General features: G+C 40.1%; 1 protein-coding gene across 1 annotated transcript in view; it reads right to left on the bottom strand.

The window, feature by feature from the left end:
- Positions 1 to 2,406: 2,406 nt before the first annotated feature.
- The window catches only part of SLC35D2 (solute carrier family 35 member D2), a 389,027-nt gene continuing 377,035 nt past the window's right edge, over positions 2,407 to 14,398 (bottom strand). Inside the window, exons 11-12 of the mRNA XM_078675686.1 lie at positions 7,998 to 8,080; positions 2,407 to 3,069 (exon numbers count right to left, since the gene is read on the bottom strand). Of these exons, the coding sequence (XP_078531812.1) occupies positions 2,958 to 3,069; positions 7,998 to 8,080 (195 nt within the window). The 3' untranslated portion in view covers positions 2,407 to 2,957. The remainder of the gene's footprint in view (positions 3,070 to 7,997; positions 8,081 to 14,398) is intronic.

The following is a 14,398-nucleotide window of genomic DNA, read 5'->3' as shown; positions in this document are numbered from 1 at the left end:
CACTGAAGCTAATTTTAGGTCTGGCCTTAGCCAAAATCTTTTGATTTTATTAAACTATGTAAAATATACTTACATATAGAGGCTTTAAGCCACCTCTCTTCATCTATTGGTCTGTTGTTGTGTCATTCACATTTTGCTTACACTCACAACAGCATGCAGCATGGGACAGTGGCAAGCCTACTTAAGCCACTGGTTAACTTCGCTTTGAGTGACTTCATTTTGGTCTCTCACAAGGAGCACATCCGAACCCAAGCTAGTACCTTTTAGTGCCAGGGCTTTTGATGTCACTTTACAATTACGTTAGTGTTGCCTTTGTGTGTAGAGGCTGATGTGATGTGATAACAGGATGATTCTGAAGCACATTGCTTCTTTATCAAATCTCATCTCCTGCCAATACTGTTGTAAATTCCTTTTGGGAGTTTTGCTTTTCTGACTGTTGCTATTTCACATTGTGCATTTGAAACGGCACGGTATAAGTTATCCTCTTTTTACTTGTTTTTTCTCTCCTTGTTTCTTTCTTTCCTTTTTGTCTCTTTCTTTCTTTCTTTCTATCTTTCCTTCATTCTTTGTCTTTGTTTCTCTTGCGTTCCGTCACTGTTGCCTTCCTTATCTCTTTGTGTCACTCTTTCCTTCTTTCTCTCGATGTTTTTCTTTCTTTCCTACCTTTTACTTTTCTTTCTTTCTGTTTCATTCTTGACTTATTTCTTTCCTCATTTCTCTTGCCTTCTTTCATTCTTTCATTCCTTCTTTCCTTCTCTTTCCATCTTTCTTTCCTTCTCTCGTTCCTTCTTTCTTTCTTTCTTTTTCTTCTCTCTCTTTCTTTCTTTCATATTTCTTTCTTTTTCTTTTCTTATTGCTTTCTTCCTCTTTCCTTCCTTTTTCTTTCTTTCTATTTCCTGCCATCCTTTTCTATTCCTTTCTCTTTCCTTCTTACCAGCCCTTTTCTTGCCTCTCTTTCCTTTACTGTCTTCCTTCTCACTTTCTTTCCATCCCCCTTTCTTTTTATTTTTTTTCCTTCTCTTTCTTTCTCTGCTTCTCTTTCTTTATTTCCTTCTTTCTTTCTCACTCCTTGTTTTCATTCTTTTCCCTTTGTTTTCTTCTTTCTTTGTTTGTTTGTTTCTTTCTCTATTCTTCTTTCCTTCTTTGTTGTCCTTTTTCTACCTTCTTTATTTCAAGATTTCTTTCTTGCCTGCTTTCTTTCTCAAAGGCGGGAGGTCTACAGTTAATGTCAGACGGACTAACTTTTTAAGTAGTTTCCTTCCGTGCCTGTGAGTAATATCGTTTTTTTTTTATTAATGAGACGCCCAAAAATATTTTTGTATGTAGCAAATGATTTCTTTTAGATTGATGAGGACCTGGCATATTTCCAAACAATAACGTTTTGCAAAAACCATCACAAAACAAAAAAAGAATTGCCAGATGGCTGGCGGCCAACACCAAAGCTATTGGCTTTACTAATGCGTGTGCTTGAGCATGGAGCCCAGTGCCTGCTCACATTTACATCAGGATTTGTATCTATTCAAAAGTTGTAGAGAAACTAGCCATCGGGAGGAAACTATTCTCATGGAAGACAGGATTGGGTTTCACATTGGATGGAAGAGTGCAAGGGTTAAAGGGTTAATATGATATAAGGAATTTTAAGAAAATAGATTTCTTGCTGAAAGATGTAGTTGGGGTGATGGAGTATCATAAAATAATAACTGAAGGAATGGGAACTTTTAGGGTGCAGACTTTAACTCTGAGGCTACATGGAGCTAGAACACACAAGTAGCAATAGCAAAAGCACTCAGCAGAATAGGCAGGTCTTGAGTGCCATTCTAAACAAGGTAAAATGCTGCCTCTAAAGCAGACAAAAAGGAAGACCGTTCCAAAGCTGGGGTACAGCATTGAAAAAGAACTAACCCCTGACTTGGATTTTACAAATTGTGGCACAGCCAGCAGAGACAGAGATTGTGACTAGAATGAGTCCTTACTGGTGTGCCTGCCTAAACAACAGATTTTGCAATTAGGTAAGGCTAGTTTCATTAAAAAGCCGAGTGACAAAAATAGAAAAGAGGAATAACAGGTGACACGTTGAGGTTCAATTTAAGCCTTAATAGATTGAAATAAGCTTTGCATGGGATGGGCCTTCTGTCAAAGTACTTTTTTAGGCTATCAGTGCCTACATTCTGTGACAAAGGCTGGGTCATTAGGAGGCAGCATGTGGGCCATTTCACAATATACACAAGAAGGCAGGAGAACAATCTAGACACGTAACAATGTATGCAGCTCACATTCACTAACACTAATTACAGGTTATTTGCATTGATACCGTTTTATCATCAGGGAATTAAAAAAATGCACCAAAACTTACTTTTTCAGAATAAGAAGCTATCACATTTTAAATAATGATTATTATATTCTGACTTTAAAACATGTTCCTTCATTTTATTATGGGTGCATTTAAGTGTAGACTTCACAATATATGTTTTTCCTGATGGCACATACAAGAAACTAATTAAAAAACGACATAAATAAAATAATCATAAAAAAATAACTGCAATACAATACACCCCCCACAAAGACTGTGTATGACCGTTTTAGGCTTTGTAAAGTTAGCTGGGTAAAAGGTATCCAGCAAAGCCGCCGGGGACATTCTATAAACAAACCTTCATTCAGTACAATTTACAATATCAGAAAATCAACTTTAAAAGGTGTAATGGAAAGTCCATCTGTATAATATATCAAGAAAATGGATATTGGACAAATTTGCCCACATGATTAGAAGGTCTAGGGCTGGGTTTCAGGAATGGCTTCCAGGGATTTCCTTGTTCAGATGAAAATGCCTGTGAACCCCTTCCTTCTGTTGATAATGCCCCCAAGGGATGAGGGCAGCTTGAATATTTGAGAAGATGTAAGGGGTCATTCTGTAGCAGCTCAGCTTCACAAACTTGTGTGTTCAAATGATATCCAGATGTTTACACCTTCACAGATGGGGGGACGCTTATATAGTCAGGAGAATATTTTTCGCTCTTTGGCTGTGCATGTCCTCGTAGAGTAATATAGGAATATGAAAGTCCCCCTGCCATGCTGAAAGAACAGATACATAAAAAACAATGAAGTCAGTCATTAACAGCTTACCCAAAGAATTTAAAACTTTTGGCAGTTAACTTGCAAAAAACTCTTCATAACACTCTTCGTATCAAATGTTTAAAGATCAATATGGTGATGTGTGATGTCCTCGTTTTAAATGTTTATAAGAATTTTCAGTGTAATAAAGCATTACAGAATTGTCAGTTGCACCCCACTATCTTACATCTGTTATTAACCTACCACAGCACTTGAGGCACTACATCGGAAATATAATTAGAATTTCAGTTGTATTCATTGATTTAGGGCTCTACTGTGATCAACAATACAGAATATAAAACCTCAATAAATATAAGGCGGAAATGTAATAAAAGTATAGACCTTTTCAAGGCAAGTTGCAGTTGGCCAAGAGACTGAAGGTTGTGGTTTGTCAGTAGAACATCAAACAATTCCAGAACATGGTAAAAAAGTATCCTAAAAGTACATTGTTTAACTAAAGTGCTTAAGTCTTTTTGTTCGAAAAATTGCTTCGGAGTTCCATCTGGGGCATGAATAAGGGGACAGCTGAATCATGTACCTGCTGCTGCTCGCCAGGACATAGGAACTCATTAAACGAAATTCAAGTCACAATATTTCCACTGGAACAGAAGCTTCTAATGCGCAATTGTTTTTGGATCTTACATTTATTTTAGTCGAAAAATGACCATGTAGAAAATAGGATACATTCAAAGACATAAGTTATTGTAGGACGAATTTTAGTTTTATAAACTTCGACTAAGTAATTAAAATGTCTTCCCCTAAATACCTGTAAACTTGGCTTAAGACCCCCCCACATGGATCATTACCTTAGCTTCTACATACATGCATGCATGCAGAAGTGAGAATATATCCTACCTAAATATGAAAATGCTCTAGCTATTTGTAGTTTATTTTGTCCTAATGTCCAACTAACAATATCTATTTTTTAGCTCTGAACACTACAATCTTACTCTTTGTGGCATTAATATTCAAAAAATGATTTTCTGCATATCGATTTAATTAAGGCTTTGTTGAAGACCTATTGGAGTCAGATCAAAAAGAACAACAGCATCAGCATACATCAATTTGTGTAAGGTATGGGAGCCCAATTTTGTTGGGAAATATTTCAGATGCACAAATTGTTCTGGCAAGTCGCTTAAGTACAATACAGGGGCTAAAAGACATGTCTGTTTCAACCCATTTTGCCTACTTATCTTTTGTATTAAACCTTTGTGGCTCATCATTAATACCTTACACCATGTAGAGAAAGGTAAAGCAATTATAATAATTAGAAGATTAGGAGGGAAAGCAAGTGCTGCAAGTTGCCTCCAAACACGATTGGATACTGTGGAGAAATCAATAAATGCAGCACAAATTATTTGTTGTCTAACAGTTACATATTTCTTAATGATTAACTGAACAGCAGTTATATTATCAGTTACAGAACAATTTGGCTTAAAACTGGATTGTTCATGGGGTAATTCCATTCTCATAGATCCATGTCTCAAAGGGCTCTACTATGCCCCTGCATAACATTCTCTCTACTGCATCCATAAGAGGTATCTCTCCATAATTATTAGAAACTTTGCAACAACTCTTCTTATGGTGTAGTTCTAGCACTAGTGTTGTAGCAAGGAAGGAATACAAAGGCCGGATAATTGCGCAAGAGTTCCATTTTCTTTTTTTTTTATAACACTATCACAGGTATCTGATCTTGTCCGATTGCGCCAGAATAACTAGCTCTATTTATATGATTCACAATTGGTAAAGCAGAGACAGATGCACAGTCCAGCACGCAATGGGATGTGGTGTTGAAATTATCATTATTATCAGTTTTATTTAATGCATACAATTTTGACATATGGAAAATCAAGTCCTGTTGTGGGACTGGTATTGCTGAGGTGTTGATTTTTGCACACATGCCACAACTACACTTTGTCAAGTGATTTTGTCCATGGCTACTGGTTTCAAATTATACCTATTCAAATATACTTGTTTTCTTTTTAGGTCCTGTCTGTGACAAAACTTGATGGTTCGGACACAGTCTGGATGCAGTGACCTTGAGCTTTATTTGAACATTTAGAACGACTAGTGAGAAAGAACAAAATCGAGTTTCAAAATAAGATCTGAAATAAAGGTATTTTTTCAAGTAATTTCAGAAGGGAGTATACATCTGTGTAATAGCTGTAATGTGTCTGAGAATTGGACATAATCTCTGGGAGAATGTAAAGAAGCATTAAGGGGACATTTTGGATTATTTGAAAGATCAGGTCAGGGGCGGCTTCTCCACGTGGGCGGAGAAGCGTCGCCACAATGCTTTCTCACAGTGCAAAAAGAAGAAACATAAAATGGTATTGTGAATACCATTTTTTGTTTCTGCTTCTCGCACTGCGAAAAAGCGGAAGGGTTTGGTTGGGGGCAGGCGGGTGGGTGGTCCTGCTCCAGGCAGGGCAGGAGTGGCTTGCCCACTGTTGTGGGTGCTGACAATTTGGTTGGCCCCAGGGCCGACCAAACCACACTAGTCATAGGCACTCTCACGTTTTTTCCATGCTGGCTATAGGCAGCCTGCATGGAGAAAACGGCCTCCCCATAGATGCCTGTGCGGTGGGCGTCCCAGCCAATCACAATGCTGCCATTGCAGCATTGTGATTGGCTTAGGGGAGGAGAGGGAGACTGCTGCTTCCTGTGAGGAGAGAGGAGACGCAACGCGGGACCGGAGGCGAAGGTAAGTTTTAACTCTTTATTTTTTAAATGTACCCCCCTCCCTGTGCAAACCCTCCCGCTTGACCCCCGCCCCCCACCCGCAAGTCATGCCGGCTGCGACTGGATCAGTTTACTAAAACCATGCTATCACTAGAGCTCCATTATCCCTTTAAATTTTATATTTGTGAAAGAGGATTCAAATGGGTCAATGGCAGTATCTGGTAATGTATATTCCAGGGGATATATTATTATATATATATAAGTTTGATTTTGCGAACATGGATATCAGAGTCCCAATCTAACTTTTTAGTCCGTCTATTAATTATTATTTTTTAAGTATTTGTTTTTTGTGCTATTGAAATACACACTTTCCAGTGTTTGAGGACCGTTCCTAGAGTGGTTAATCAGTTTTGTACTGATGCAATGATACTCTTATGTTGTGGCTCCTGAGTAGTGGTAGAATTACCTTAATGAAGAAACAATTCACTATAAAGCTAGTAGGACTAGCATTCATCTCTTTTAGGTCTGGCCTGCCCGCACCTATGGGCTTCTTTTTATCAATAGAGTACCAGATGCATATACACATACAGTAAAGAAAGTGGTATTTTGGCCAGCTCACTTCAGCCATTGGTTGTTGATCTCTGTTTATGAGTTGCTATTTGCTGAGTTCGTTGTCATTATAGCCATGGGATTTCGTGGAAGCTTCCAGGGAACTTTTATTAGTCACATGTAGTGACTTTTCCACTCTTGCCCAGATCTGTCAACCTCCCCTCACCCCACGGCAGAATGTGCACGCTAACATCCACTATTACCCGGTGTTACCTGTTACTGGTTGACACCACTGCTCATGCTTTTGGCTTTCCCAAAGCTTCTTGTATGGCATCACAGGCACTGGTGAAGCCAATAGTATCATCGTTCTATCGCAAATAATGAAAAAACATTTCAAGATGGCTGCTATGCATGTGCAGGGTGGCGCTGGGGGAAAAAGCATTGACAAAGCCAATAAGTAGGCACCAGATATCAAAGGCAAGCCCCAACGATTTTGTAAATGCTTGTTAATATATGAATTGTTACAAGGACTTGCCCAACATCATCAAAATAGTTTACTTCATATCCTTTCCCACTTGGAATATCATTCCGTTTTATGGCCTGCAGGAAACATGTGTTCTTTTGTTTTGTAGTTAATTCTTAATAAAGCAGATTTATATTGAGACATTTTGATTACTGGCTCTCTTTTGTTTTTATTTAGACATTAAAATATCATTGGCATTGTGAACTTGTTTAGTGCAATGGCTTTCATAGTGGTCACAATGTCTCTCCATTGCTTCTTTAGTAAACTGGAAGACCATCATCCTCATAAGGTCACAAGAGACTTGGGGGATCATTTACAAGCCCTTTGCACCACTGGAACATCACTTTTTGTGACGTTCTGGTGGCGCATAGGGCTTAGCCATAACTTCAAGGCCACCTAAAGCCACTCTGCATGACTTTTCAGTGCCTTGTATTATGGAGTGTGGCAACACAGCGCAAGTCGCTGCGTTGCCTCACACTACGAATGGGAGACATGCCTTGGGCATTACAGTGGGTGTTCCCAAGTAACACCTATGCCATCAGACACATTACCAGATTTACAACAAGTTGTAAACCTGGGAATGCGTCAAAAGGCTACGCCTTCCCATGGGAGGTGTAGGGGTGGCACAATGAGGAGAAATGACATTATTTCTCCATGTTTTTTCCTCTTTCTATGTATGCTGGATTCTACAGCACACATAGAAAGATGAAATCACCTCCATTGATTGCATTTGTGCAGGAAGATGTCCCTTCCTGCACAAAACAATCATCCCTACAATGCAGACACACTTGCACCATGGTGCAGGGATGCCTGTGATGGCGCATGACAGCCAATTGAGCACCAGCGCATGGAAAGAGGGCAGGAATGTGTTGTATCTGATTGATACGGCACATTCCTTCTGTTTTCTTTTGTCGTATAGCAGCGCAGGAGGAAGGCTTGTAGAGCGGCCCATTGTCAAGTATTGTAAATGAGGCCCTTGGCCTTCAAGCAAATGACCTTACTAAACTATATTGCAGTCTTGCTTTTGCATTCACTTATTGCTATTAAAGGAATTATTTCTCTTCAATCTAATCTTCTTTACAGGAAAATTAATGCAAAGTATTCAAAACATAATTCAAATGTAAACAGCACTTACCAAATATTCAAGCCAAGGAAATTTAACCACGAGAAATGGTAATCTCCACCAACGAATATTCCAATGTAAGCAATAGACACGTTCTACAGCAAAACAAATAAAGAGCATTAAAGTGTATCTTCATCTACAAAAAGGTAAAAAAGCAATACTTAGAACCAAGAACATATGCTGTCAACAATTAAGTAGATGCATGTAAAAAGTGCAGAAACATCATAGGTCTGAGTCACAAACGTTACTTACACTTTTGAATAATTTAAACATTTGAGGAAGCTTACTACTTTTTACTTATTGAAAACATCTGATTGAAAGTTACTACAAAAACAACAACAAAAACAGTAGTAAGGCCAGCGACAAACCTCACAAACCACTGGTACTGCAACATCCTACCATTGAAAATAATGGAATTATGGAATTAAAATAAAGTATATTATTTAAAATTGTAAAATATATAAATACATATAATGTAATGTTAAAAAATATATAAAATTAGTATGTATTTAATATTTAATCATAAAATATTTTAATGCCCTATTTTGAATTTAAAAATGATGGTAACAATTGTTTGTATTAACATACAATGAATGTAATGTTAATTAATTCTATACATCACTTTTAATAATTAATAATACATTTTAAAAATATGCAGTGGCTAACGGTTAACTGTCACTGGGAGGGTAGCCTTGCATGTCTGGCATTCATCCATGCACCTAAGATGGGCTAGAAAAGGTTCCTATGAGATACTGTTCAGATAATATTGGCATTTGCAGACGGCCCTCTCATACTTGGAGGCGATTTTAATATGGTCCCTCTTGCCTTCCAAGATAAATTGCACCAACAGCACGGTACAGGGGTGTAACACAGGCCCCCGCAGCCCCCACGTTGCGGGGGGGCCCCCGCGCTCCAGGGGCCCCATCACTTACTTCATCATGATGATGAATTGAATGGACACTTACATGCTCACACCCCTCACATATACACATTTGTAAGCACGGACTATAAAACTTTGAGAAATGAGTACATTGAGTACTCGGAAAACCATGTTTTTTAAACAATATGAAATAATTATTTTAACTTAAAATGAATTGGCAAAGCCAATAGGTCGGGTTATAATTGAAAGTGAATAGATATTTCAGTCACTGCAGTCCCTAATCCATCCGTCCACAGTGGCGTAGGAAGGTGGGTGCGGTGGGTGCGGGCCGCTCCGGGTGTCATCACTGAGGGGGGTGACAAAATGGGAAAATCATGTGTTTTAAACACAATTTATTTGTCATTTTGTCAAGCTGAGGGTGACAAGAAATTTTCCCCATTGGGTACCACCAGACCTTGCTACACCACTGTCTGTCCATACACTCATTCACTCATCTCCATGCTCATGCATCAAGTTGTCCACTAATTGACTCTTTCTTGTGATCTTGATTCATATGCATAACAACTTCTTTTTGACTCTCACCTGATCACCTTCATTGAAGATCTTGAGAGGGATTTAGCGAGCCTTTCTGACAGTTCTAACAAGGAGACATTGGTAGTTTGGCCGGGGTATTTCAACACAAGGTTGTGTGGGAACAGGGGTCCCTTTGTCTGCGGAATGGAGACAACAGATGGGGAGGACTTCCAGCACATCCCCTTTGGAGAGGCTCTGAATAGAGCGATGACCACCAGCTCTTTAGAAAGTGGGAGACTCTTTACCTGCTACGTATAAGGGGGTAAAGGTGCTCGAAAGGTGAGATGGATTTTATTATGGTACCCCGTGATCTAACTAATTTAATATTTGACTACAATGTACCTGCCTTCTATATCAGAGATCACAACTCCCTATTTGTATTACTGGACCTTAATTTGTTGGGGGCATTAAGGAAGCAGGAGAGTTTGGCCCCCTTTCACTCACGCAATAAGGGTGTGAGGGTAAAATGGGAAAGGGTGGATGGGGATTCTTTCTTTGCGAAAACTAATGATGGAGAATAGGGAAGCTATATCAGCACTCACCCTGGAGGAGGAGCCCTTCAGAGATTATATCTAATGCTTTTGGGACCTTATGTATCTCCATAGATAAGGGGTTAAGGCAGAATAAAGCTCCTAAAAGATGGCCACCTATTGGCTGATTTAATCATGTCTGCACTTCGGACCATAGGAGACTGAAACTAGCCCTCTCCTCCAATCCACAAACTAAAGGTGATGTGCTGTGCACTACGAGAAGCTATAAATCTACCCTGGAGGCTAGGATGTCAGAGTAGTTGAGAGCAGATGCATGGGGGGACTTGGAAAAAGCGTCTCACACAAAGGATTCTGCATTTATCTGTAAGGTCATTAATGGGCATTTTCTCAGGGTTTGAAAAGTCCTCATTGGACATGCTCAGTGGCGTAACATAAGCCACCGCAGCCCGGGCAGTCTGGGGGGGAGGGTGCCCTGAGCTCCAGGGGCCCCCCTCAGCAACAGTGCTAGATGCTGGGCCAGGGTCGGGGGCCTCCTCCATGTACTTTGCAGGAGGGCCCCCTCAACTGTCGTTACACCACTGGCACGGTAGTACACAGAAACTATCTGCAGAGGGGGGAGCCTGTTGTACATGCCACAACTTAAAATAGACAACTCCTACTAGTCAGCAGCACATCACACATACGCTCATACCAACCTCCTTCTCATAGCTAAGTGCCTGGAGCACACCTTGCTGTAGGCCCACCAATACACTCAACAATCTTCGGAACAGGCACTCTCATACATATATCCTTTGGTCCTGCCTCCATTTGGAGGACATTTGGGTGGTGTTTTCTCAGCGATCTCTTGGATCCAGAGCCGAGATTCAGACAAACTCCCTCAATTTGAGATCCTAGGAAGAGATGCAGATGAACTTTACCCACCCCACTCCACAGCGGGTACACAAATATCCCACCTTTTCTTAGCTACCAAACACACAATTCTTTCCCTCTAAGAAAAAACTACTACTTACGAACATTGGCTTTATAAATTTTGACTACTGCTCAGCCATGAAAAGATCGTTTATGACTTGGTGGACAAATCACAACTCTTCCACAAACTTTGGGACCCAGTTCTTGCCTACTTGAACTCATACTTTCAGTACAGAACTTGTCCTCAGAGACTCCAAGCCTTGGGACTATTCAACACAACTTTACTGCCTCTTTATGGTGCAACTCACACTGTTGATTTCAATGTGCAGGCTACTATATTCTATTATGTGCTCAACCTGGTGTGGAGGTGAGGGGTGGTGGGAGGGTATCGATTGCAATATTGGGAAGTTGTTTTGAAGGTACTATATGTTTGCCATTATGTGTAAAAACGTAATATAAGTGAATGAAACATAAAAAAATGTTTTTAGGTGGGTATTTATTTTTTGATTTACAGTACAGAAAAATATTTTGAATATAATATATTTCCATTTATTAAAGTTTTAATTAGAAATTAATTTATTAGTGCTGCTGTTTCTTTTTATTTTGCTCTATATTTGAAAGTTATAAAATTAATTCACAACACTATTTAACATAAAGCTATGTTTAATATTTCAATGTTGCCCTTTAGTTTACCATGAAGTGATCTCCACCCAAACTTCAGATTATTCCTATAGTAAAGTATGTGGATATTTCTTTTACAAATCTGACTTGAAAGTAAATATTAAAATTATGGATGGCCATGAGCCTACATCTGCATACATGTGCAGCAAGAATGTTGCCATTTCATTTTCTTATGCTTTACAAAAATCCTTTCAAATATGGGTGCCACAGAAGCGGGTGTATTCACAGTGACTAAATTTTAGTGCATTTTCGTGAAGCATAAAACAGTAAATTCATATGCCAAAAGTAGATGCATGTACATCTGCGGTGGTCACCCTTGTATGGATTTTCTTAAAGTATAAAGGAATTCATTCAGATACTCTACTGTGTATCTACACATATGGTGGCATTCTACCAAAATAGCACTGACAAAGCCAATGGGCTTTACAGGGAGATCTGTTGACTTTGTCAATGCATGGTACTTAAGGTGTTAAAAAAGGCAGCAACAACTCAATTACACATTTGCCTGAAACACCATCACAGGTCAGGGGAATGATAATCCAGCTTCATACCAAACTGAGGGACGGAGACAGAACTACTTGAGATGTAAACAAAGATGCTGAGGGTAAGATTTACGAAGACCTTGGTTGCCCTTGTATGACGCAAGTCGTCACAAGGCAACCCAAGTCCTTTAGTGGGGTTTACTAAGCCACATAAAGCCACCTTGGGTGGCTCTTCATCATCGTTTACTAAATTCAGAGTAACACAATGCAGTGCATATTGATGCCTTGCATTACATGGTGACAGGGAGGCATTCCATGGGTGGAGTATGGCCGTTCCCAAGCATCCAACCGTGGATTTGGATGAGTTCTCAGATTTCCAGGAGTTGTAAACCTGGGAAGGTGTCCCAGACCCAGGTGTAACACGGAGAAATATCTTTATATCTCCTCGTTGCTTACTTTTTTTATGTGTATGCATTCTGTACCACACACAGAAAACAGAAAATGCCTTTAAGGATTGTTTTGTGCAGGAAGGTCTTCCTTCCTGCAAAAAAGTAATCCTACCTGTATCGCAGGCACCCCTGGAACATGTTGTGAGGGTGCCTGCGTCGAGGCTAGCCAGCGGACAGTGCCCCAGCGTATGGAGGCAACAGAAATGCAACATATCTTAAGAAATATGGTGCATTACTGGTCTCTCTTTCACCCATTCCAATACAGAAACAAGTTGTCTTGCTGTGCTGTCTTGCGTGAAAAGTTAGTACATCTGGCCCTGCGTATCTAACCCTCCCTCCTGATGCTGCAAGATTTACTGTCAAGTTTAAACACTGAGTACTACTGTCACTTGCTGTGCAGGTTATATGAGGTGAAATTGGTGCTGGCGGGGTTTTCTTGCACATTCTTTGCATTTTTCGTGTCTGATAGGCATGTCTATGATAACACCGGAGATGCTTAGTCCTTAGCTCGTCCCTTGGAGCTTGAGGGGTGCTGCAGAGCTCGTGCCTTTCCTGCTTGGTTTTCAATGCACACATTCAGCTGCCGCATGAACCCCTGTAGGAATCGAACATGGCTTTCCACAACTGTGTGGATTATATGCAGATTATGTTTCTCCCAATCTAAAGATCCAGTTGTCGAACAAGCATTGGTAATGAAACTCGGTATCAGTCGGCAGTGGGTGTTGAATAACAGGCTTACTCTTAATAAGGATGAAACAGAGTACATGTTCAGACTATATGCTGAAAAAAATCATAAATAATAATACATTTCAGCAAAGAGTCATCACCATAAGAGGACAATATTTAGTTAAAAATTCTATTGTGCTCTTAGATACTGCACCTAATGCTTTATTTAGCTTGTCCCACGACTGCCAAGCCAATACATTGGTTGCAGTTTCTAATTATTATTTTAGGTTGTTACTGAGAGTCAACCATTTCTGGATGAGGCAAATCCACCTACGGAGGCAAGAACAACTGTGGGAGCAGTGGCGTCACTAGGGGGGTGCGGGGGGTGCGGACCGCACCGGGTGTCACCATTAAATGGGGTGACACCAATCTGTGCTCTGCAGCCTCGCCTCTGCTCTGCTTTACAATCAGAGGAAAGGAACCCCGAGGCACGAGGAGGCGATACAAACAGTTACATCCAGGAGCACAGTCAGACAGGTGAACAATGGAAGGGAACTGGAGCCCGTGATTGCACGCCGCTTCTCGATCCGGGAGCTTTAGCAGGGCCTCACAGAGAAGTTATACAGCCTAGCGCTCAGAAGTGAACTCTGCTAGAGCTATGATGGACGGTGTTGACAACTCAGATATGCCAGTGATGTTTCAGCTATTACGGAATTACACTGTCTTGTTGGCACATAGAATAAGAAATTTTACCTTGTACCATTAGGCACCCTTTGCCAAGGTGTATGCAAAGAGCAAATCGAATCTGTTTTGCATGCGTTCTGATAATAGTCAAGGTGCACAAGTTATTTTGTACCGGTGCCTGTTTTTGCAAAAAATGAAAACGGAGGAAACAGAGTATGAAATTAATGCACATCAAGTGCATTACTTGTGTGAAGTTCGTAGAGCTACCTGGTTCATATTTTTTGGCAATTTCAAGAAATAAAACAAAATGATGTTGCAAAAACGTAGGTCTGTCTTTCAGATTTGAAGACTGGAAAGTTTAAGTGCTTCCTTTCTGGTTAAACACAGCCAAAATCATGCTCCATTAGCTTGCTCAATTTAACTATTCGAGTATTTCTTTAGTTCTGGGCAGAGTTTGTATGATTCCCTAGTATGGAGGAGACAATGAAAATAGTGCAAAATTCATTTGTTCTAACTCTGAAGAGTCCTCTTCTGAGCAGTGTGTGCAGGGGCGCTGACTGTCATGCCTTCCTTGGAGAGGACATTGGGACAGAAAGGA

The sequence above is a fragment of the Lissotriton helveticus genome, chromosome 2_1, assembly GCF_964261635.1.
Source record: "Lissotriton helveticus chromosome 2_1, aLisHel1.1, whole genome shotgun sequence".
Classification (NCBI taxonomy): domain Eukaryota; kingdom Metazoa; phylum Chordata; class Amphibia; order Caudata; family Salamandridae; genus Lissotriton; species Lissotriton helveticus.
The sequence above is the reverse complement of the archived record's forward strand: the minus strand, read 5'-3'. Positions and strand labels throughout refer to the sequence as shown.